The sequence below is a fragment of the Megalops cyprinoides genome, chromosome 22 (assembly GCF_013368585.1).
Source record: "Megalops cyprinoides isolate fMegCyp1 chromosome 22, fMegCyp1.pri, whole genome shotgun sequence".
In the NCBI taxonomy this organism is placed as follows: Eukaryota; Metazoa; Chordata; class Actinopteri; order Elopiformes; family Megalopidae; genus Megalops; species Megalops cyprinoides.
In genome coordinates this window covers 18,443,366-18,469,700 of record NC_050604.1, presented here as the reverse complement: position 1 = coordinate 18,469,700, position 26,335 = coordinate 18,443,366, and the positions used below count along the sequence as shown (strand labels likewise).

The window sequence follows — 26,335 nt, the reverse complement described above, 5'->3', positions numbered from 1 at the left end:
ATTGCCTCAGTAAATATCCAGCTGTAAAATGGATAACATGTAAAAAATGTAACCCATGTAAGTCGCTCTGGAGAAGAGTGTCTGCTAAATGACAGTAATGTAATGTAAAATCCAGCTGGCTCACAGCAACCCCTCTCCCGCTTCCCCCGGGACCCAGTGGCAGTAAAAGGATGCAGACGTAGAGCACAGCCATCAGGAAGTGAGGTATGACTCCTATGTGCGCTCGCTTCTTCTCCTTGGGCTCTGTGGCGGTCCAGTACAGAGCATCCAGGATGTCCTGCCCGAAGGACGAGAACAGCCGGTCTGCCACCTGCCCGGGGAACAGCACAGGGGTGGTCATGAAATCAGGGGCCTTGCATCATGGGAGACAAACATTTATTTCATGACAACAATGTAATGTGTGCCTCCCTTAGACCTCTGCATCTCAAACAGAGTGAATTCCCACACATGGCTTTTTATCAAAGACCATTTAGATAACAAAAGGCACAAAAACCTTCAACCAAAGGGAAAACAATGTGTTCGCTAGGGAGAAAACATTAGCAGATTGGCATTGGAATGTCACTGGCTTGGCAGATACTTTATCGCGTGCTTGTGCTGCTAAAGGTAAGGGGTTACTGCAGTGTTAAGGACACACTGTGTGTCTTTTCCAGCTCTGATGCTGAGCCCAACAGAGTCCAGTCAGACACCATTAATCAGGGACAAGACACACTCTGTACTCCCTTCTGGTTCAGCCACGGAGTCCTGGTCACCGTTTTAGCTGCTGAGTGATGATGGTGTAACCGTGTTCACAAGGTTCAGGGGTGGAATGTTCCACAGCGTGAGGCAGAGTTTGATTTGATCGTTACTACAGAGGAGCATTGTCATGGTACAGTACCTCCAGCATGTTGTAGATGATGTAGAGCTTGATGACAGACTGACCCCGGATCAGGTGGTACATCATGGAGTAATCCACGTAGTGCATCATGGAGTAACAGATGATCATGATGAAGCCCTTCAGCAGGTCACACACCTGGGCGGGCTGCAGGAGGCGTGAGCCGCTGAAAACATGCACACACACACACACACGCACACACACACGCACACACGCACACGCACACACGCACGCGCACACGCGCACGCGCACACGCGCACACGTGCACACACACACACACACACACACACACAAGACCCATTAGTCCAGCTCTGAAAGTGACACAACTAGGACAGCAGCTCTCTTACCAATTCAAGACTGGACCATCAGCTCTCTCAAACTGCAACAAGTCTCTCTTTTTTTTTTTAACCTCATGAATGAATACATGAGTGAGGCCCACTTAGATCTGAGCCCATGACTGCACCTGAAGGGCAGAGGAGAGGAAATGGATACAGAGAGGTGCTGGGAGCGGCAACGCCACCAGGTCCTAACTGCACATTAATAAAGTGGGCGATTTCTCCTTGAAGACACAGAAAACCCCATCCTGAATGATCTGCACTGCACCGTCCCACAGGGGACAGGTGGACGGCCACTGCAGCTGGGGCCAAACGAAGATGAAGGAGAGGGCCTGGTCTGAAGGTGGCGGACAGCGCCAACGCCCTCAGAAGTTATTTCAATTCCACTCCATTCACAGCCACTGCGGTGCTGCAAACAGCCAGAGGGGCGCTTTTGGCCATCGCTGGTTACTTAATTAGTTCATTAATACTTTTAGCTTTGTGATCAAACCTGCTATCATTTCACAATGTATTATGAGTTAAGATCACAATAATGAGTTGAGCTATGAGTTGAGCTATTACAGGTACCAGCACTGATGCAAACTGAACATAATGGCGTCAGTAGGTACAACATGCAACATGCAAAGTACTGCATTTTGTGGAACATCAAACGACTTTTCATTATTATGACCTTGCTTGGCAGACACCATTCTCTAATGTGACACACATGTCTGTCTGTAAGAGCATATCCATTCAAACAGCTGAACATACACTGATGTGGTTCGGGTTAAGAGCCTTGCTCAAGGCTTCAGTGGCAGTATCCCAGCTGGATCAGAACCTGCAACACCCTGGTTATAAGCCCAGCTCCTTAAACACTACACTACACGACTACATGCCGTTTGTTACTAGTGGACATAACCAAGAAGAGTACAATAACTAGTGTTACACTTCATCTGTCAAACTAAGGAAGCAAAGGCGTTCAGTGTAATTAATCCAGTAGGCTTGGCTTTTCTGAGTGCTGTGAGAAGTCAGAGGATCCTGTGAGAACAACAGCACAGGAAGAGTGCACAAACGCCAACAAAGCGAGGCGAGCTATAAATACCGGAGGAGTGAATAATTCACGGGGCGGCTGGTGTGAATAATGCAGAGACAGGTGATCGGAGGGGAGGAGGTGATCCCACCCGAGCTGCTGTGAGCACGACGCTGCCCCGCTCCACAGCTCTGGCAACCCGCTGCTCTCCCAGCGATCACCTGCAGTGGGCTGAGCGCTCACAGAGCCGAGCTCACAGAGCCGAGCTCACAGAGCCGAGCTCACAGAGCCGAGCCGAGCTCACAGAGCCGAGCTCACAGAGCCGAGCTCACAGAGCCGAGCTCACAGAGTCCTGCACAGCTCCTGCCTTCCTGTGAGGAAGAACCTTCCCTGCCTGACCACATTGTGCACACAAATACTCGCACAATAACTTCACACACAAGCACACATGCAAATGCGCGCACACACATACACATACACACACACACACACACACAGACACACACACAGACACACACACACACAGACACACACACACAGACACACACACACAGACACACACACACACAGACACACACACACACAGACACACACACACACAGACACAGACACACACACAGACACGCTCACATACACATGCCTGGCATGCTTATACACTGGCACTCATGGCCATGTACACACACCTACGCAGGCATGCACGCAATACAGAAAAGAACCTGCTGAAATTTAAGTCACCTCCATACCATCAGGACAGATTCCCATGATTTATAAAATACATGATTTACCATTTCCACTATGACCCATGCTAGGAGACTCAGACAAAAGGAGAGGTCAAAAATACTAAGCCAAAGATGAGAGGACAACTCATTCATGACTCAGGCGAAAAGGATTATAAAGTTATTTTGTACAAATTTAAAAAGTTATTTCTGGTATTCAAATTGTCGGTTTACCTGCCGGTTTAACGCAGGGGTGTGAGAGAACTGCTCACACTCTGTATGTGCGAACAAACATGTCTAATTCAGCACCTGAGGTGAAACCGTTCATGCCTGTGAAGATCACACCTTGAAAGTCTGCTGAGTGACAAGATCACAGCGCCTCCCAGTGGCCAAATGTATTGCTACGCAGCAAACTGTTCTGACGAGTCAAGGGCAGGCCAGTTTCATTTAGGCCTGCACACCTCCTGCTCCTCAGGAGAGAGGTTAATAAGGGTTAACCCTGTCACATTAAACAGCCAGGTCTTTCCATTGAGTGATTAGGTTGATAAAGACCAGAGAAACAATGACAAAAAATAGAATATAAACCCTTAACCTCAACAGATGAGTGGACTAAAGAACAATCCATAAAAGGGGAAAATAATAAGGTGTCCCTGCTCGTTAATTAACGATACAGACGTGCTGCAGTTATACTGAATGAGGGCCTCAGAAAGTTAGTTTCATAAAGGAAGGGCAATTATGAAATATGCTCCACTTAACAGAAAACCAACCACATTAATAAGTAATGGCGTAAAAAATTAAAGGCTTCGGAAAAAGCAGGGCGAGCGCTGAAGGCTACGGCTCTTAATTCCGCAGCTAACTTTAAAGCCACAACTCACACCTCCCAAAGCTGAGGGACCTCACTGAAAAGGGCTGGCGCGGGGACATTGTGGTACCAGTCTAAATCCTATCGCCCCCTAAAGCCTCTCAGCTCCAGCTAGCAGGTGGGAGTCCATCACCCCTCGCCCCTGAGCCATCCCATTACCCTGCCGTTTAAAGGTCAGACGTATTTTAGGCCCTCTGCATGGCTCTGGGCTTAGACAGCCCACTGGGAGCGCACTCAGGAGCAGCTATTGCCCACTTGCTGGAGGCTGCTATGAGCCAGATACAATGAGCCAGAAACAACTGGGCTTTTGCCTGGAAAAGGAGGGGTTATTCCTTTTGGGGGGGGGGGTGTCTTCTTCTGAATGATCTCTCCGAACGTTTAAACAGGGACCACGTGCAGTGAGCTTTAAACACATGAACTGAATGAGATGAGATTGTTTCCCTTCAGACATTTGACTTTACAAGCTGCTTCATGGATCCAAGCGCGACTTATTAACCGCCACCCTGTCGAAATGCACTAGCGTCTTCCTTAGGCAAGGCAGCCGAACGAGCGAGTGTCTTTCACAGAGCGATGATAGCGCGCTCTTCTGAAACACTAAATTAGCCCCAAGTCACATCAGATCAAAGGTACAGAGGGTTTTCTGGCCTTGTTTTCTCCAATTACAGTCGTCCTTGGCTCCGCTCCACTCTCGGCATCCTGCAGCTCAGAATATAAAGTGTTGGGATGCGGGGCATCATTAGAGGGTTCAGGTCGGGCGGACTGTAATTAGGTGAATTTAAAGAGCGCTCTGCATCTCTTGGGTTCAGTGCAAAAAAAAAAAAAAAATGGAGTCAGTAGGTGGAAAATGAGCACAAGGAAAATTAAACCACAGTGTGTGAGCTCCTCAGCTGCAGACTAATGAAGTTGTACTGCAATATGAGTGTATAGCTGTTCACAAGAATGGGTCATAAACCCATCATTGTTCTCAAGTGATGAGTCACTCTACATTTTAAATAAGGAAAAGACATGTGCAGGCATAATGCAGACATATACATAATACAGAGATAATACAGAGAAAATCAGTGCCTCGCTGTCTAAGATTTAATAGGGCATTGAGAGCACACTGCAGGTATTGATATGGACACTTTAAAGGTCTGGAGGATTACATGAATGTCTACCTACACCATATTTTGGCAACTTGAACACGTGGTCATCTATCAATGTGCAGTGAGCCACAAGACGTTTCACAGAGTGGCTGATGGGAAATGAAGTCTTGAGCATGTTCAACGTCTTCCACAGCCATCATCTTTAGAAAACACCTAAACAACCCCTTTGCACACTGAAGGCAGCCCTCTGAGAGGAGACTCTTTTCTGTTACCGATATGAAGAGAGAGCCTTTGTAAAATTAATACAGGGAGACCCCTGGTGGACAGCTAGGAATACAACACTCAGTCAAGAACCAAAACACCAAGGAGAGTTAACTTTAAACAATATAACCAAATATTTTGGCCTATATTTTGTCATTTCCTTTGCACTGTCACCCTGAAAGAACAGGTACATTTTAAAGACTGGCTACCAGATACAAACCAGTTGTATCAAAGACTGTATCTGTGGAGCAGGTGAAGCCAAGTGAAGCTTTACTCCACATTAATGCAACATGAATCAACAGCGCAGTAATCGCAGCATCAGTCTGTAAGCAGACTAAGGAATAATCACGAGGGCTTACCTCGCTCGGTAAACAGAGCAAAGCTGAGACTGGGATCTAACCGACACAGCTCGCCGGAAAACTGTGAGCAAACTCTGAAGAAACAACAGGGCATGAGGAAGGCGGCCGTTCCGCCCCTCACACAGCTGCAGAGCATAAAGCCCACCAAAGCGGGGTCTAATCAGCTGCTCTTCTCTACTGCGCAGACACACAATACCCAATCAGAGCAGCACGCATCCACTCAATGCGTTCTGCTCACTCTGTAACGCACCAACAAAGCTTCTATAGAGAGGATAAATATCTGGTCAGAGCCACTGTCTTGCGGTTGTGGATGAAGAGCTCCTAACACACCAGCTGTGGGGCTCTTTTATTCCGACCTCTGAGGGTGTGCAGTAAACATGAACACCCCCACACCCCCACACCCCCGTCGCTGTGCTCTCCCAGGCTGAGAGGGTGCGAGTAGCCTGAGAGTGGTAGGTGCCAGCGCTGCGTCAGCAGATTAAGACATCACATCCTGAGCCCTGCAGACATGAGGGACTGCAATTTGCCGCTGAATACAGCCGAATGGCATTAGTTAACGTGGATAGAGAGCAACCTGTTAAAGTGAACTGAGCCCTTGGGCTTAATCAGGGGAGTCCAGGTTCGCTGCTTCTGCGGGAAAAAGTGCGAATGTGTCCTCCTCCTTCGTGGTCTGAGCATTAGTGTTAATGTGAGAACCTCGCAATGGGAAAATCAGCTGTGTTAAGAGAAGCAAAGCCGCCTGCACGCTCTGTCTACGGAAACACGGTCTCTCAGCACCAAGGCCGGGCAAAGCCACACCTGGCATCTACACAGCTGGTGACAGCGAGTATGGCAGTTTCTTCCTGTTAAAATGAAGCCAGCGCGTGTAGCAGGCACCAGGGCAGGCCACCCGTCTGTGCATACCTGCTCTTTTTGCAGTACGGGCATATATTTGCCCTAAAGGTAGAGAGAGTGAGAAAGAGAAACAAGATCAAAACCTATTTAGATCTACAAAAGTCCTGGACAGCTACGCGTGTCTGTAATATCAGCCTTCTTGATTGAATCCCCTACATCGTTATTTTCTCGGGGCAGTTTCAGAGATGGGGGAAGATTTCAGGAACACCAGGGACTGAGGGTCACTGCTAAGATGGGGAGACTGAATTTGGAAAATGCTCCACTTCTACACAGCTCCTCTTTCCACTCCTGTGCAGCCTGTATTGCAAGTGCCACATGCCGGGCACACTGGGTTCTCTAGTGCAGGGCACTAGAGGGTGTGCATTCACTGTCTGGATACACACACACACACACACGCATTTCTGTGGGTCTCCATCCATGCTAGAAAAAAAATTGTTCGGAATATTTTCAACAATCTAACTGTAGCTTTTGCTCAACTGTACAACTGGCAAGTTGCCCCTTTTCTGTTTAATGAAGTGTGTATGGACTGAGACATAGGGGGGTGGGACAGGGTTCTGGTATTTGATATGATGGTGGAGTGGCGCAGTAGCGAGGGGCGTGTTCGCGGTGCTCGTGGGAGATGGGGACACTCACCTGAGTCCGCAGCAGGGCAGTGTGAGGAGTCTGACCAGGGCCAGCAGGACCCGCAGCGGGAGCAGGGTAAACACGTACAGGAAGGCATCCAGGCACAGGAAGAACCCGAATATCATCAGCTGCGGACACAGGACAGGGCCACGGTCACACAGGGGTTAAACATGGTCACTAACACATCTACAGGTCAGCTGTATTTCTACATACCACAGTGGAAAGATTCACAGCTACTGTAAACCCTTTTAAAGGTGGTCTATTATGAGTATACACTGGGGCAGTAGTGTAGCATAGTGGTAAGGAGCTGGGCTCATAACGAAAAGGTTGCTGGATCGATTCCCCCGCTGGGACACTGCTACTTAACCCACAACGGCCTCAGCAAATGTTGAGCTGTATAAATGGATAACATGTAAAACTTGTAACGTGTAAGTCACTCTGGATAAGACCGTCTACTAAATAACAGCAATGTAATGTACTGTGAGTCTGGGCAATATATTCAGATTTGTTTTTATTGTTAACTAAAAAAAGAGGACAATTATATACCAGTTACAATTTTACTTTAAAATCATAAGTAAAAAAAATAAGACAATTGAAGGAATAACTGACACATAAAAATTTAGGAAGGGCTGTAATGTCCCCATATTTGTGGATTTCCTTAACTGTGGTATTCTAGCTGAATGCTGATACACCTGCCACTGTAAAATCATAGGGAAATCACATTTAACAGTTTGTTTTCCAATCGCCATTCTAAACTCTAAAAGCCTGAGAGGGCACTGGCTTTGCCCTACTGTAATTACGTAAGGCCCCATGTGTGGTCTGAATAACAGATAAAACGGGGGTGCAGATATAGGAGGAGGACTATGCCCCCGTAACTGTGTCACACTGTAACACAGAGGCAAACAAATGCTCAACAAAAGTATAAATAATAAATAATACAAGCAATAAAAAAAATTGCACATCACATAAAATGGGGAAATTACTGTAAACAGGGATGTGATGTAAATGTACTGTTTTGTATGAAGAAACACTGATAGCGTCTGCCACCAAGTAAACTTCACCAGACTCTTGCACCCCCTTCTGTCTCAGAGAAATTGATGAATTGCTGTAAACTTCTGCATGCAGATAGAAAACTACACGCTCTTCCTGTTCCTGCCCTAAGTCATTAAATGTACTGTACATCTAACGGTTTTTACAAGTGCACATCTAGGTGCCGGACATTCCTCACGGTACACCGAACACGTATGCACAGTGGCGGATTCACGAAGGGGTGAGACATTTCTCAAAGGGTAACTGAACTGGATCCCAGTGGGAGCTGGAACAATACAAAGTCCCTCAGTTCACAGTTAGAAGTCTTGCAGTTGTTACAAAATGAAACCACAGAATATCTCTGATGTTCATTTGTAAAGCACATCCCTTTCAAAGTGGCATTCCTTCGAGATTGCGGATCCTTTCAATGCCATTTTACCCAAAATGTCTTACATTTTTCTGCAATTATCTCTATAATATTAAATCTGAATGATAAAGCATATTTTAGTCTTTTAGTATCACATTTACTGCCCAGTGTCATCACAATTTCATTTTCTTAAGCCTAAGGTGGGAAATTAAAATTGAAAAATTTGAAAAGAAGTTAAAGAGTTGATAGAACACGTTCACTACAATTGAATCTACCATTCACAGCTGTGACATCTCTTACTCTATAGCATCTGACAATAATATCATGTGACCACAATCTGTAACTGACAGAGTTCATTAGACTGATTACAATATCACACTTCATTTGTTAACAGAACCATCTCCTTTGCAAAATGTGAACTGACCTGTGCAGAAAAGATGACAAATATGTTCAATCCCAACCAGTGGGCAAAAACAAGCCTTAGTGAATCTTGTAGTCTCGAGGAGTTGCCTCATTTAAAAAGAAATGTTGAGGAACCGGATAATCACTACTAAATGTGTGAAATCTTGAGACAAATTAACCACAGGGAAAATTGTCTTATTTTCCACAATTTTGGACCAATTAAATAATAAAAAAGTGTCCGAACAAAAGAAAGCACGCACACTATAGCACTCCTGCTGGAGGGTAGACAATGCCTCATTTCCAAACCTACTCAGGGCTTCAGACAATGAGCCTCATTATAGATTTAATCAGATGGACACTGACACTGAGGTTTGTTCATACTTTAATTTTTCTTAGTGTCTTTGTTAATTTTAAAACTAATGTCAAATAGTTCTGTTTGTCACTTGCTTAAATATATATTTATGTATTTATTCATATTCATGTATTATGATATTAACATGTATTTACAGTCTGTAGGCTGTTTATTTTAAAAACTGAATGTGACCAGTGTGAAAACACAAACAAAAGCAAACCTAAAGGAAAGAACTGATGCTTTAGGCTAAAGGTTTCCTCTGCAGTTATTTTTATCATATACCTCAGGGATCGTCAAGTAAACCCTCTTGATGGACGAGCCATTTCTATGGTCAATAATGAAACATATGTTGAGACTGCAATCTCAAGACAAGAAAGAAGTAAACAAATAGTTGAGGATGACACACACAAACATACACATACAAACGCACATGTCTGTGCACGCACACACACACACACACACACACACACACACACACACACACACACGTCCGTGCGCGCACACACACACACACACACACACACACACACACACACACACACACACACACACATCAATACCTTTGTGAAGAGAATGTGGCGTCGGAGGCCGATCATGTTTCTGGTGTTTACCCGCTCAGTGCTGCATTTCAGTCAGGACATCCACCATGACCTCAGCAGTAATGGAGCTACTTCCTGGAGCCCACACGGAGGTGGGGTAGGAAGAATCCCAAGAATCTGCTTTGTTTGGGGCTAAGTAGCCTTTTCATTGGCCTGTCATGTCTTTGCCTTGAGCTCTCCCATTCGTGGTGACGCAGTCTTGTTGCGGGCACTTAATTGCTCAGCCTCGACTTGAGTAACAGGACGGCAGTCGCAACCAAGAGAGCACTTTGAAAGGGCTGCAGAAAGTGTAAGGAAATATCGCTCCTCGAAATGCATCATTACACACTCTGTTCTTGTGAGCCTCTGGGTTCATTATTAATGGAAAGCAGAGGTGGTCTGAGGATAACCCGCCCCAGAAAGGCACATTTTCAGCTGAGGAAGCTACAGACTCCCCTCTCTTTGCAGGCGACCGTATGGGTACAGATAACAACTGGCCACAGACATAATCACATGCAACTAGCTGTGGTGATCAGTTGACTTATTTGTAAGCATTAGCTGAAAAGTTGATTAGGTATTATCCTTTGACATGTATATCGAAAGAAAATATGCTTGTTGGAGAGTTTTCTGTACACATGCTTCAACCTGCAAAAGACTTTTCTTCCCTTAACTATGTCCATTTTATTGTCAGAATAAAAACTACTCTTTTCACATTCACTGCTTCACAACAATTAGCTATTAATGCAGTCAGGTCTCCCGCACTAACCTTAAAAAACACTTCCAGCACAAAGAGAGCGGCTGTGTTTATTAACATTAGCACAGTAAATTATCTTCAGAATCATTGAGCATCATCAATCAGAATCATTCTAGGTGGCTAACTGGCTATTTCAGTGGCTACTACAACAGATAGCTACCAAACTGTTATAGGTAAGATGCCAGACAGACAAACACATGCACACGTGCGCACGAACATGTACACATCCAACAAGCTCAAGTGCAAGTCGATATTCTGCTGAACAACAGCTGAGGTGTCAGCCTAATGGTCACCATGTCATCGGCACGCGGTTACAGTCAAGTAAATAGGGGAAACTGGCGGTTACCCAGCAATAAACACACTGAAAAACAAGATATTCTCAGTAGATCATCTACATCCAGTGTCACAACATGAACTGGAAGTTATTTGGGTTCAAATTTGGCGCAAAGGAAAAGAGGACGGCTATGAGCGAAGTTTTCTGTTTACAACGCAAACGAGCTTTGCATGCGCGGACAGTGTGCCTAGATTGCGGCCTCATTACGATGCAAGGCATCCTTTTTCTAAGAATAGCAGCATGCTGCAGGAAGATGAAGAGGGGGCTTCCATGACAGGCACGGCTGTTTCAGCAGGTTAGAAGGCACTCTGTCACGTCTCCGAGCTCATGTCACACTGAGCGGAGTGAAATGAAAAACCCCTTACTACCTCAGTTACTATGTGGAGTAAACCAGGTGTTCCCCTCATCTGATTATTTTTGTTGTTTAGGAATCATGTTTAAACTAAGGAAGATGACAATACCAAATTAGGTTATGAATAAATCAAACTAGGTCTAACAGGAACATACCTGTGGCTTTTGTCAGAGCAAACCAAGACAATATTTACAATTATTAATTCTTGCTTTGGGTGCTTTTATAGCAATTGGGGTAAATTCAAGATAAAGGAAAACAATAGCTGCCAGACTATGTGTATAAATTTTAAAATATTGTCTGCAGGTACAAATTATGTTGCCATCATCTCTGCATATGCAGGCGAAGTCAGTGCAAAAAGCACATGAATTCTGTTCAGAACAGTCACCCCTACGCCTCCCTGCCACAAGATGGCAGCACTACGGCAATTGAGCACTCTCACCACAACCATATTGTATCTGCTTTACCATCTGCCCGGCAATCTATTTTTATTATTGTTTAAAGGGCAAGCATTCATATAATGCAGATGTAAGTAAAATTGGTGAAATTTTATGCAAGTGTAAATACTGGATGACAAGACATTTTTTTTTGTTTCCATTCCCACACTTAACGTCCACTTATCACTGTTCTCCGTTTGTATCCAATGTAAAGCTGCTTTGTGACAATTTGTGTTGTAAAAAGCGCTATACAAATAAAATTGAATTGAATTGAAACACTAAAACACATTAAAGATGTATAAATACATATCAACGGACCGCCTAGTGTCACTTGAGCAATGCAACAGCACCCTCTGCCTGATGACCACGGCACTGCGATATGTGACCAGGCCGATCTTGTGAGTACTCAGCCTGGGAAACCCTCTTTTGGATACTTAGCTTGGAAAACAACAGGCTAAAAATACTTTCACAACTCTGCCCTTAACAAACAAAGGGTGAATGAAATACAGCTATAATGTTGGATTGTGATTCTGCTTTTCAGTTATGCTTCTTAGTCTTTTATTCGAATGTCAAATACACACTACGCCAAATCTGAATTTCATATCTGAAAAATGCCTTTTCTGGGGTATATTTCTTCTTTGTTAAGCAACAGCTTATATAAAAATCAATAATGTATATGTAAACTACTAGCCCACATGACCTCTTTCATAGAGAGCTTCTACTATGGTAGTGTAAAAGGTTTTTAGCAATTGAGGGAAATTTGCCTTAAAGATCATAGGATAAATTCCAATACTGTGTCCAATGTAACTTTATTGTCTCATTCAGACTGTAGTTAGGCCTACATTTCAAAAATTTTAGCATAAATGTTGAATCACCGAAAGCTGAGGCTAAAAGGTGACATGCATGCCCATTCAGAACTGCGGCAAATGGCCCTCCTGATGCCCAGTTATTCAAATAACTACCATATTCAATGAGACCTCCAGTGAGGACTTCATCAAAATCTGCACACAATTTCAGGTGCTATCAGCCTGGTTCCATGTGCTGACAGTAGCTGGCCTGCTGAAATGCACTGTATCATCTTTCCAGGAAGGAGGAAGTGAAATGAAATTACATTTCTGGCCAATGAGGTTAAGGATGTACTGGGCCAAGGGTTGTAAACAAATAAAATTCATATGATGCACCAATAAAAAATCACCTTTCTTACATTACGTAAGAGCCAGACATACACACAGCCCAAAACAGAGTGATCTGATGTTTATAATGGAGTCCTATCTATCAGCCTGTCTGCTATGTCTACCTTAATATGTAAAAAGTCATGCTGTACAAGGCCACCTGCCAGGTAGATAAATATTAACTACACTTACTATTCTTTGCCAAAACTTACAACAAGTAACTCTATTCCAAAAACCCCTCAGATCTTCGGGCATGTGCATTCATGAATGATCGTATCGTTGTGTTCCTGAGGGATTGTGGGACAGATGTACTACAGGTATTATACTACAGGTATTATAGTGTACTACAGGTATTATAGTCTGGTGTGAAGTTTTGACCAGCCAATGTGATTGAATGCTAATTCAGCCACTTCCAGTTTTTGTGCTGGAAGTTGCTCCGAATAAGAGCGTCTGTAATGTAATGTAATGTAATGTAACGTAATGTAATGTAATGTAATGAGAGAGCCCCTTCCGTACTGCATTAGCTAGCTCTGCATGCCCCGGGCTGACCCTGATTCAGGGGCTGGGTCGTCTCGCTTTGTGAGGAAGCTTCCCCCGGACAGTGACACCGCACAGAGGAGACCGGGTCCCACCTTTTCCAGCTCTCTGGGGATCCGCAGGCACGTGTACACCCTCTCTCTCCGCTCTGTGTACTTTGCCTCATTGTGTTCCAGAAAGTACCCCCTCGTCAGCTCGGCGCTAATGAAACGAACCAGCGAGAGATCTGCATTTGAAGAAGGAAAGAAAAAAAAAAAAAAACAACATGTTACATAACAATAACACGAAACATAAAGCCATTCACCACGGTGCACAAAAATCACACGCTATTGTCATTGCTGCTTACACCATGTTAACCTCTGTGCATGGTTAAAGGGCTATTCAATGACAACCCAGGACAAAGTACAGGTAGCAGGCCCCTAAGCACTAGCCTAAAAACTAAGTGGCTTGCCTAGCTGTGTTTCCATACCACCTAGCCAAATAACTGTTAAAAACTGTCAGATTAATTTCCTGAGTTTGTTTTCAGAGTTTTAAATGTTTCTTAGTAGTTATCAATGTATCAGTGATTTACCCCCAATTTCACAAGTCCTGAAACATACCAGAGGTGAGGCATTCATTTGGACAACAACATCTCCCATAAGTATATGACCTTATAATATGGATCTGCTTTTTTAGCTTAGTTATACCAGTATGCTTACTTTTGAAGATATGAATGCATAATGCTTTTGTTAATATTTCAGTCAAACTTCAGTTACATCACTCAGAGAAAACACCAGACTAACATACAGGCCTACCCACTGAGCAAGAGAAAGGCTGATCATTTTGTGTAGTTTCATTCCATTCAAGAACATTCCCCTGCAAAAAGTCAAATGCTGCACACAAAGAATTACTATACAGGTGTATAGAGGTCTGAGGGCAGTCTGTGCCGGCTTGATTATCAGCCTGCTGTTTTTTTAACATGGCCTCAGAGTTTTCGCCCTCTCGGAAAGTCCTTGAGAATGCAAACAGCACAGGGCAGTTGTCCCATCCCAGACATATTTGTCTTAGAAGAAGTGTAAATATTAATATCGACCTCCAGCTCTGGGAACCTGATGCGAGCTGCTGTCCAGGAAACTCATTAAAGCGTGCGGAGCAAATATGAAAATATGGGTCTTACTCTTGGAAAGACAGTCTGGCCTTGAGACCACAGCGGGGTAGCTTTGGTAACACTGCTAGAGTTAAAGGGCACTTAGGAATGTTCTCTAAAGTGCAGATGCTGTCACAGGCCCAAGTACTTCCAATAACGGTTTCATAAATGGTAAGGCTCAATGCTCTAAGGTGTATACATTTCAGAAAGGTATTCATACTGTACTTTACTCAAGGTTTTATAAGCTAAACTTCAAATGAATCCCATGTAGCTTACCAAAGTTCCCCATTAGTGTTTTCTCCTTAGATGCTAAGTGGACAGGAATGGCAATTTTCAAGGCAAAGTTTTCAAATTATGGAGAGGAACTAGCTCTTGTTAACACCAACAGAATACAACGGTCACCAGCAGCATGCAACATTCTAATCTCTGCCTACATGTAGTGCTGTGTGAATTCATACTCCTGTGCTGCTCCAGACTAGCAGCGTAGCATAGTGGTAAAGAGCAGGATTCGTAACCGAAAGGCTGCTGGTTTGATTCCCCGCTGGGACACTGCTACAGTACCCTTGGGCAAGATACTTAACCCACAATTTCCTCCGTAAATCTCCAGCTCTACAAACGGACGACATGTAAAACTTGTAACCTATGTAAATCCCTCTGGATAAGAGCGTCTTCTAAATGACAATAATGCAATGTAATGCAGCCATCTTGATAGGAGGGAGGCCGTAATAACAAATCAGCACATTAGCTGAATGAAACCTCACTGAAACCTGTGCAGTCAGCTGATGGAGAGGTAGGTACTTCACACTGCCAAACTAAAGTGCAGTGTGAGAACACAGGAGTACTCCTCTTCTACACGAACAGCTGCTAATCAGTCATGTGTGTGCTGAAAGCCAATCAAAACGGAGAGAATATCTTCTGTCTGCTCTTGTTTAATCCAAGATCCCCTAAACACTTGGGTAACACTGATTTACAAGACACTGTCGTCTAATCAATATACTCTTAAGTGGACACAGATTAAACTGCCGATCAGAGAAATCCTAATCCCTTTGCTTATCTGCACAGAGTTCAATCAATGTCAGAAAGGGCTGCCTTTGCCAGCAGAGGCTGGTGTCTCAGTACTGCTCCAGTGCCTGCAGATTCCTGACTTTACTGCAAAAAGGGAAACTGCTGGCAAATCTGTGCTCTTTTACATTACAAATTTATATCATCTGGCAGATTAAGCAGTTCTGACAAATTTACTGTGCAATAATTTGCCATTATTTTTAAATAAAACTCTTAAGGTCTTGCACAAGCATCAAACCTGTAATGTTTAAAAATATCTAAATAAGCAAGTATATAATTATATCTGTATAGACATATATATATTATACAAATATTTATCTGTTTGTGTTTATTTTATGTGCATGCATTTCTGTCCACATTCATCTGTGCTTCTAAAAAGATAATTATTTGTGTCAATCAACACATAGGCAGTTTCAGACATGCCTCTGGCTAATTATGTGTGGAAACCATGCCTGATTAGTTGCTTGAAGCCATGCCATACCATGACTTGGCCAGAGCCCCTTTATTATGATTCCAGGGACAACTAGTGACAACAACTAGAAGGACACAGCAGCAGAGCCAACTGGTCTAGCTATGGTTGTTGCTTGCTGTGATAGCTGCAAAATGTATACAGAGAAGTACTTTAAAAACACTGACAAATTGGCTTGTATCAAACACTGTCATGTATTTAAGTATTAAAATGCTCATTGAAGTTCTGGCGACATCAGGTGGTTCTGGCTGGTATTGCATACATTTACACGACCCCCGGGTGACACTGTATGAAGAATAATTACAAATGGCAAGTCCTCAGTAATGTTCAATTCAAAACACTCCCAGTCCCCATCTAAAATATTGCCGTATTTTCACAAAAATACACCGCTGACAATCTATAAGCTTCACAAAATCTTTTGACAACATATATTCCTGGATGTATTTGTTGATATGTTTTGATTTTAGTTTTGAGTTTAATTATCTATATATACTGTGTTGTATAGCATGTTTAGACACACCTTGAAGAAATATACTCCTATCGGACACTCCTACCTGGACTGGATATGAACTTCATTTTCAAGTAAAACTTCAGTCAATTGAACAGCTCTCTAAAAAAAAGACATGCTTTATCATCCCTGTTTAAAGAGTCTGCCAAAATCCGCATAATTCAGGAGGGGGTGTGAAAAGATGGGGGCCTTTGATAAATACATTTCCTCCCTGCGTTTGACCTGAATCAGCAAAGTTGCAGATTATGGAAAGTCAGCGTCTAGCCTTCACATACACCGCTATAAAACACCCTGTATAAACAGTCACTCATAAGGGTACGTGGCTTCTTTAAAGGTCACCAAAGGCTACAATCTATGAATTATCAATACTTTGCCTTACAATGATTTTTAGCATCTACATCTTAAGTGAGGATGGAAATAGAGTTGACAGAGTTTCCCCCCCGGGGAAAGTGCTTAGCTGGATGTAGCAGGCATACCGCAAATCAACCGACCTTAAAAGCCTGATTTATAAACCTTTATTCAAACACGCTTCCTTCGTGTAAATTTCGTCATAGCCCCCGCTCTGGTTGATTTTTCTTTGGATAAACAGCTGGAAGCTCTCTTTACTCCATTTCTTTTTGTCCTCCAAAACTTCTACATTCTGGAGAGGGAGAAAATATCCTCACTTGACTCATGAAACATGTTTTGTTTCCCATTCATGTTCCGTGCCTTGTACTGGATTGGGGAAATTGAGGCTAAAGTAATTAGTTGGCCTTGAAAAGCAGTCGTTTCAAACTGGATTTAAGCCCGCTGTTGCTGCCGCCCCAAAAAATTGATTTTTCTATCAGGTCTGTGGGAAAATAAATTCAATGGGGGGCTGGAAATCATCCAATTAGCAAGGAAACAATCAGGGCTCAGTGAATCTGACTGGGATGATTTGTGTGTTTTCAAAAAGATAACAGACTAATAACCCTGTTTCATCAATGAAAACCGCTGCCCAGCCTGAATTCACAAAGCTTCTGCGCCTCTCTGATTTATTTTGGAAGCAATGAGAATACCCAGATGGTCTTGTGCTCATTTCATAAGCAGAGAAGTGCAGGATGGCTCTGCGGAGGGTATCTGGATGCAGAGCACAGACGCATTTCGGCTGACTCAAAAGAAGACAGGCAACGCTTTTTTATCTGCTGCTTATTACGAATGTGTTTGCTCCTTGTTCTTCATCCCTAAGGGTGAGGTCACACAGGGCGCCTGAGGTGACCCTCCCTCTTCCCATTTTGCATACACTGTTATTTCGACACCGTCCCAACCACAACAGACAGCGTGGGAACCCAGGCCAGCTCCATCCTGCCAGACTGGCATGAGCAGGGACAGAATTACACCTACAAAGGAGAGGGAGAGGAGAGGAAGGGAAGGATGACACGGGGAGTGGCACACAGTAGGAAAGAAGAAATGAAAGACGGAAGGGGAGAAAAGAGTGAGAGATAACACGAGACAGAGGGAGGAGATAGAGGGACAAGGGGAAGACGATAAAGAGTCACGAGGAGAGGAGAGAGGGGCAGACAGAGAGCAGGAGAGGTGCGGACTTAAAGAAAGTGGGAGAGGAGAGAACAGACGGTGAGAAAGAGAGAGGCAGGTCTAAGACTGAAACAAACAATAAAACATTTTCGTCATAAAGGAACAAGCTACAATAACAGAAGCCCCTAACCACAGAAGAACAGACTACATTTTCTGAAATGCAACTTCCTTGTTATAATTAATTTTTCAATCTGGGATTATTCACGGCTTCACAATATGACTAACTTGGACTCCACTAGCAGGGAATGCAGTGTGGCTTTGAGTAGCACGCAGTACTTGGCGTTCTGCATGAGAAAGCAACTATCCTTACCCTTCGGTCACGTGACAGCTCAACCATGGCCACCTGATCTAAGCTTTCTGGCATTCAATCTTTTTTATTTCTGAACCGTAAAAAAGTCTGAATGATCAACTTTTGCTAAAAATGGTTCTCTTTTTTTAAACTTACACTTACAACTTACACAAGACATCACATCAGACTTGTCCCTTTGTCTAAGAGTGTTGACACATTTTTATAAAAACCAGTGGTTAATCAAATAAACCTAATGACTACTACTTTAACCACTAAACTAACTTAAAAACTGTGCAAACAAGCATTATTGGAGATCAATGCAAATTATATCCCCAAAAATTACTGCTGCTGCACATACGTAACAGGCTCGGGTCCTTTGTTGATTCTGTGTGTCTGAAACCCTACAATGGCCAGGTAGGAGGTTCATTTCAAATATCTGAAACTTGCAGCCATGAGTGCTATATTCAAGCTAATAATAAAATATTTCAACAGTAATCATCCATCAAGTGGGCATCAGTGTAGCATAGTGGTTAAGGAGCAGGACTCGTAACCGAAAGGTTGCCGGTTCGCTCCTCGCTGGGACACTGCTGCTGTACCCTTGGGCAAGGTACTTAACCAACAATTGCCTCAGTAAATATCCAGCTGTATAAATGGATAACATTGTAAGGAGCTGTAACCTATGTAAATCGCTTTGGATAAAAGCGTCTGCCAAATGAATAAATGTAAGTTAATGTTTCATTTTTCGTCAGTTGGGTTATTAATAAATACCTGTATGATGAGGTAATTTAATGCTCTGTTTTTTTTTTCCAAGTAGTTTAATTAAAGGCTATACCTAAAAAGGCACTCTGGAATAGTGTCAGATTTCTTATGCCAATAAAAACAGCTCTGATTGCTTTTCCTGCTTCTACGCCCATGAAACTTCCCCTTAAGTTTTAACACCACCACTTTGAAAACTGCAGGTGTAAGGAAGCTCTCCCCTACCAAACAATAATCAGTGAATGGGCCCGTTGTGATGCTTTCTAATGTGTAGAATGTGATCCTCAAAATAAAATAAGACAAATTAAGGGAACCAAAAACACACAACAAGATGTACCAAGATGGCAGCAGAGAAACCGAATGGTGAACAAGCAGGATAAATAAATGGTATGGGGTCACATAAAAGATCAGTTAAAAGCAACAGGCCATCTGCACTGTAGAATGTTACATCAAAGTGTCCAGTTATCAGAGGTGGGTTATATATAAGCCAACACAAACACACAGCCAAGTAAATGTGTTGATATCGAGCCTCAGTGACAGCATTTTACTTGCTTGTTCGCTTTATTGCAGCTCAGTTTTCTTGACCCATTTCCTTTTCCTCTGACATTCAGATTGGCCGTTTTACTGTCCTTTCCGTGCGATTGCTATACACAAAAAAGTGACCTCTTTGAAGACCGAAATTAGAGAACTGAACGCATACCCTGGGACATTTTATGCAAAGAATATAGTTTCAGGAAGATTTCATATTTTACTTTTCTTCTGTACTATTCTTCCACCCCATCTTCCAGGCTCACAGATAACATGTGGCAGATTTGGCAGAACAAAGAATTGTCTGAGAGGACCGGTAGGGCGGGGACCCTTCGGTAAGCTCCCGTCTGCTTCCTGTTAGAGCAATAATAATTGCATGCTCCGCTCAACGCCGTTCCCGGCTTTCCGAAGTCAGGTACTGACTTTTAACCACCATCTGAGCCGATGACAACTTGTGTCCATAATTTCACGGCATTGTCTGTTACAGCTCTATTCATAGCCAGCTTCATGCCATTAGATCTTCGATAGATGTTTAATACCTTCCCATGGGCCACGGTTTCATGTTTCAAATGTCAAACAAGTTTAAACGTAGAATTCGACACTTCATTTCCACGTTCAGAATTTCACATACGCTTATTGTATGAGATAGTTCATAAATCATCCTACGGAATTAGCTACAGACTATGCCTGAGACAGAGGATGATATGTCATTATATGTTCAAGCAAACTAAATAACAAAAATATTTTGATACTGTGACTATGAACCGAACTTGGTAATATGTTATATTATGTTCTAGTCCCAACTTTGGTAGTATTTACAACAGTAAATGCTCATATCACAAAAAATGTTTTCTTGTCTATCTACCGTAAAGTACAGACAGACACATACAACAAATGTGTATCTTTATTACTTCAGAATCAGTATGTATATTTTAAAGGGTTGCCTTTGCTCATACCAAGCAAAGCCATCAGCACCACATCCCTACACCCTATTCTCAAGCCTGTTCTGAAACTTCACAAACCTTCAGCAGGCTAACGAACACCACTGATCTTCATTTACCCAATACACTGTAAAGTCACCCTCTGTGGCTCATAACCATTTCAGGATAAATGCTAAATGATAAATGCTTGTTTGACCATTTCCACAATATCAGCTAACTGTAAGCAACCTCAATCTTTTTATTCCACATCATCCCTGTCATTATTAATAAAGCTCTGCAACAATTATGATCAGCTGAATTTTAAAGGAAGTGAGACTATTTACTGTATAAGTATGGAGACCACACCCTAGAGTTCAGTCTTCTGTTGTACATAATGCCAGAAATTAATATCAGCTAGCATGAAATAATGTAAGGGAAAGACTCATACAGTGGCTTCAAAGCTGCTTATTAGCTAAACTGACCTCTCAAACCAGCATGGATAGCACTGAGAGTCAGTGACAAGCTCCCTTTACATACTTAAGAGCATGAATGAGGCTTTGCATAGGTCTTACGAGCCAAGTGCAGACAAGGTTGGATTAGCTTTCACTCTTTCTACAGATGAAAATGAAAATCTTTTGTTCCTCCAACTAACACTACCCTTTCAAACAGATGCCTTATTATAATGACTCATAAGGCCACTGCAACAGTGGTCTCATGAGACCACTGTTGCAGGTAAATTATGAAACCAAGTACAGTTGGTGGCAAAGCTGCAGCCATGTGTGTGTTGGGGCCACTAGGATATTTTTCATCCCTGTCAGGGAGGGTACTAACCTACCTCTTTCGTTTTCACACAGCCTCAGACAGGAAACGACCGTTCTGTGTGTTACAAGACCTATCAAGCGCCGATATAAAACTGAGGGCGTGCAAGACTACTTTACTCTAGATTCAAATGTTGAAATCTACAATATCAACAATCTACACGTGCAATTCTGAACGTAATTATTAGCTCATCCATCGCTAGCTAATTCAACTGAACGCTTTGCCATAACAGTGAGAATATTCGCAGTGCATTGTGGTTTAGGTAGTAATTAACCTCAAAGACGCAATAGGCAAGTAGCCTGATATGACCCTATCGTTGCTACACTGCGCAGCTTGCTGACTATCTAACCACACGCTAAACCAGGCAATCATTCTGCGCTCGTATTTTCGCAATTCCCTAGAGATGTAGTTAACTCGATAGTCTGCTGCACAGTTGCCTGGTTACAGCGAACACATGCTAATAGGTGCTACTCGAAACGACGCGGTAAATATATAGCAGAGTTATCAGCTAGACGGCTATGTGACTTGCTGACGTTACTTACTTAAGTCAGTCTAGCATCATACACCTACACAGCCAGGTAACGTTAACTAACTACTCAGCTAGCACGCAAATTGGCAAGCAAGCTGCACAATGTATTGTACACAACCTACCCTAGCAATGAAACTAGTTGGGTTGCAAGTTAGTCTACTAGTGAACTGACTGATAGCCAGTTAGCTAGCCAGGTGATACCTACAGCTCTGCTTATAAAGTCGTTCGCAGTTGGCTACATCGCAGCAGAGCTACACAACGACCATCCACCGCAAACGGAGGTTAGCAATTAGCGATGCAGAACAGCTAATGTTAACTATTGACCTAATAAAACTGCTAGCTGATAAAAAAAAAACACTCATGTACTTGATTCTAAGTAGAATGCACAGTGTCAGTTAGTTGCTAGTTAGTACGAGTTAGCGACAATTCGCTAGAATAGCTAGTCTAGAGGACTAGTCTGGCTGCCACTTAGACATGGAAACATCTTTCGCAGGCAGCTAGCTAGCCAGCCGGGAGGTCAAATAGGAGTAATGACAAATCATTAAACTGAGACTCCTAATTCACCCGTTGTGACAATATACGATGCACATAACTAGATAACTGGCTTATGGTAAATTACATCTGCGGGTTGCTAATTACTCGACCGGCTAGCTACTCCTGACATTAAAATCCTCCCCGCCACCCAGCACCCTACCGTGAGCTAGCTAGCTACTCTCAAACTGATTGTTCTTTTAGAAAGTGACATACTGTTAGCTCGCTTAACGACGTACGAAACAAGCTAAATCGCTGGCCAAAACGAAGCGAAGTGGCCATGCTCACCATCAGCTAAGCGTCCTTACTTTAAACAGGCCTTTGCACCGTCCAGAAGCAACTAGACAGGGCTAGCCAGCTAGCTGTCAGATGAAGCAATGTGTGCATAAACTAGCTGCTACTGGGTCAGCCAGCTAGCAACTACTCACCAGAGAGATTCCTCTGTTTGTCTTTCTTGCCAGCGTTTCTCTCATAAAACCCGAGAGTTTCCGTGACCTCCGACGCGGTGCTGTTTTTCTCCGACTTTGTTTTGCTGCTCCCTGTTAGTTTCTCCTTCTCCTTGTCCTCGTTTTCCGTCTCCTTTTCCTCTCCCAGCCCAGCTGCCACCGAATCCGCCATCTTCGCTCAGTCGCAGCAGCAACACTGACACAATATACAAACGAAACGTCATCACTCCACACTGAGGAACCGACGAGAAACTCTAAATCCCATGACGCCCCACAGTGTTTCGCTTTCCCTGATGACGTAAACAATTTTTTAAATAAAGTACCTCGGTACTCTATTTATATCGTGCACAGTTACACGATTCATGATGCGATTTGAAAGTAAAACATAGTGAAATGCGTTAGATGTAAACATGTGCTTTTACGAGGCAGGTACCTGTGGGGACTTTGTGAACTCCGCCACAAATACTGAATATATTTGAATGTTAATTCAAGCTCTTAAATGTGTGGCGATTAAACTGTTACTCTAACTGTTGTAGTCTTACTATGCATAAGGGAACCAATCAAATTTGAATCTTTGGTGAGACTATTTTTGTACCCTTGAGTAAGGGCGGTTATCCCGTACTGTATCAAATTGCAGTAGGCTACTTTTGAAAGCTGCGAAATGAATGATCAACATCCTAAAGATTACAGTGTGTAGAACTGAGTTAAATTTGGGTTTGGTTTGTCAAATTTGACAAATGAACCAAACCCCAAATAATTATTTCTTTGGTTAGTTATTTTAAATAACAGAAACAATAATGCGTTTATGGTAAACGTGTGGTGACAAAGCACCAAGCTAAAGAAACTGATTGCAAAATATAAATTTCAGCTATGACAGAAATCTCAAAGCCCATGTGTAGCCACATATCAACTGTGCCATAGAGAGATTCCGTGCGAACAGTGGGGCTATTGCAGCTAACGCATGTTCTGCATTTTTCAGCTAATCCAAGTCAGATGGGGGAGTCAAGGTCACTTTATGAGAGCACAAAGAGTTTGTGATGGCACAAAACCTGACCCCTCTCCCCTGACAATCGACATCACATATTTCTGGTCAAAACAGTGTAATCTAATAAACTCACCGTTGCTTTCCATTGGCATAAGCAATGATTTTTGTGAAAGAGTTGAAATTAACCACAGTGACATTTTACAAAGCACATAATGATGTACATTTAGTAGAGTTATTTAAAAAGGGGCAGAGAATCTCAGCTTGTAGGCAGCAGTGTGGTGTAGTGGTAAAGAACAGGGCTTTTAACCAAAAGATTGCTGGTTCGATTCCCCATTGCTGTACCCTTGGGCAAAGTGCTTAACCTACAATTGCCGCAGTAAATATATAAATGCATAACATGTAAAACTGTGACCTATGTAAGTCACTCTGGATAAGAGTGTCTGCTAAATGACAATAATGCAATGTGATAATGAGAGTAATGTCCACATCAGACCTGGGGCATAAGATTAACATTCCTTTCAGTCTTCAGGGAAAGACTCAGATCTGCAATGTATCGCAGTGGCAACGATATGTTGTTCTGGTATGTTCCACTTTCTTACACAGTTTCAGGCTGTAATCCCTAACCCTAATGCTGGTTGCCAAACAGCCAGTCCGCAGTAATTCACATCGGACTCATTTTAATTACTCACAGCTTTCTTGACCTAAAAAAAGGGCTTTGGTGTCTATTACATTCAAAGCATGGTTTATTCTAAAAGTATCTTTGAACTTTTGTAAGCTCCAGAAGACTGCCAATGAAACTGTGATGTATTTCGTCAGGTTAAAGGCATACCAGTAACAAATAATGGGTCACTGTATAGCATTAAATGTAATTGCTTTTACATTTTATAATACTGGTTGTTCCAGTGTTTCGTTTGAACACCACCAGAGAACATGGAGTGGCCCTTCAGTCATACCCAAACAACCAAATGGACACAAAGGACAAATTCAACTTCCTATGTGTTTTTTTTTTTCACTGTTAACCGCATTGCACAACCCATATGTTTCTGTAAGTGGCACAGTTTTGAAAGCCTGCTATGTTGTCATAAATATTTAAAAATACAAATAAGAAGTCACAAGTAAAGTAAGATCCCATCCAGAGTGCTTTTTCATTGTAGCCGTGTAACTGAATCAGTGAGAGAGACCTGATCCCCCCCTCCCAGTCTGTGGACACAGTTACACCATGCGGTACGGTCTTAATCCAGCACTGAATTAGTGATGAACTTTATCAGCTGATGAGAGAATAATCAGCTCATTACTGATTTGATGCGGGGTGTTTAGTTAGCTGGACATATTACATCGAAATTGATTAAAATCGACTTGGGTAGCTGCTGTTACAGAAAACAAAAATGGTTTCACTTCACATATTATCACATGTACCATATTAGTGATATGGTACATGCTAACATAGTGTCATCATTGGAAATTGCTTATTCAGTTTAAATCAGTGCAACACAACATGTAGCCCTTTATTGACAATCCTTTTCACGACATTGGTGGTGGCTGGGCTAAATGGAGACAATGTGTGACGTATTTGCCCACATATTCAATCTCCTTCTTTCACAAAATGTATGGGGTACATAAAAAAAATTACAGTACAAGGAAAGCATTTAAAATGTAACTTGTCATAAAAAAAACTATGACAGACTATATATGGCGCAATCAACATATACCATGTGGTGTAATTTTTATCATGTTGCTTTTGCTTCCACTAGATGGCGTAATGGCATAATTTTGTGAGTTTGTGTATTTGTATTGGTCATGTATTTGAAAAATATTCTTAAAAATTTGCGGCATAACGGATATATCAGAATATGGGCCTCACACTGTCTACCTCAACACAGCAAATTACATTTTATAAATGTTTCATAAATCTAGACCAAAATAAAAGCATTTCATATACTTACCAAATGTATACTTTTCCCCATATTTATACTTATGCCAGCCAGCTCAGTCAAGCTCACATGTCAATCAAGGATACACAGTAGACATGACCGTTGTCAGAAAGGGCAGAGGGGTCCCAAAACTCTGAGCTTTGAACACCAGATTCTCTTGAATGGGAAACCAATCACCTCTGAATCTTTGGATTCATCACCACCTTTGGAATTTTAACAATCAGTAAATCGAATGACACAGCACATTTTGGGGAGAGGGAGGGGGGCAGAGCTGGCTTGGCAGGGTAAAGCATTAGCTGTGGTCTGCAGCACATTAATTTAAGAAGATGAATTAGTGTGCTCTATTGGATGAGTGCTGTAAATATATTGCTGAAATATGTTGCCTTACAAAATCAGTGCACAGAAACACAAACAGAGATAGATGGGAGGCAAGTATATGACAGATAAACATATGTGAACACAAGATCAAAGTCAGCAAAGTGTTTAGGAACAGATAATGTACAGGGAGGAACCTTTTTTTATTGTAGTACAGTAAAACTGTAACTAAAACATAAA

General features: G+C 42.6%; 1 protein-coding gene across 4 annotated transcripts in view; it reads right to left on the bottom strand.

The window, feature by feature from the left end:
* tapt1b (transmembrane anterior posterior transformation 1b) overlaps positions 1–23,045 on the bottom strand; it is a 42,098-nt gene extending 19,053 nt beyond the window's left edge. For 2 of the 4 annotated variants that reach the window (XM_036516967.1, XM_036516969.1), the window contains exons 1-6: positions 22,847–23,045; positions 13,423–13,553; positions 7,026–7,144; positions 6,402–6,434; positions 875–1,037; positions 175–310 (exon numbers count right to left, since the gene is read on the bottom strand). In XM_036516967.1, coding sequence (XP_036372860.1) covers positions 175–310; positions 875–1,037; positions 6,402–6,434; positions 7,026–7,144; positions 13,423–13,553; positions 22,847–23,036 — 772 coding nt within the window. In that variant the 5' untranslated portion in view covers positions 23,037–23,045. The remainder of the gene's footprint in view (positions 1–174; positions 311–874; positions 1,038–6,401; positions 6,435–7,025; positions 7,145–13,422; positions 13,554–22,846) is intronic. The other 2 variants (XM_036516968.1, XM_036516970.1) reach the window with 1 other exon arrangement.
* Positions 23,046–26,335: the final 3,290 nt, after the last annotated feature.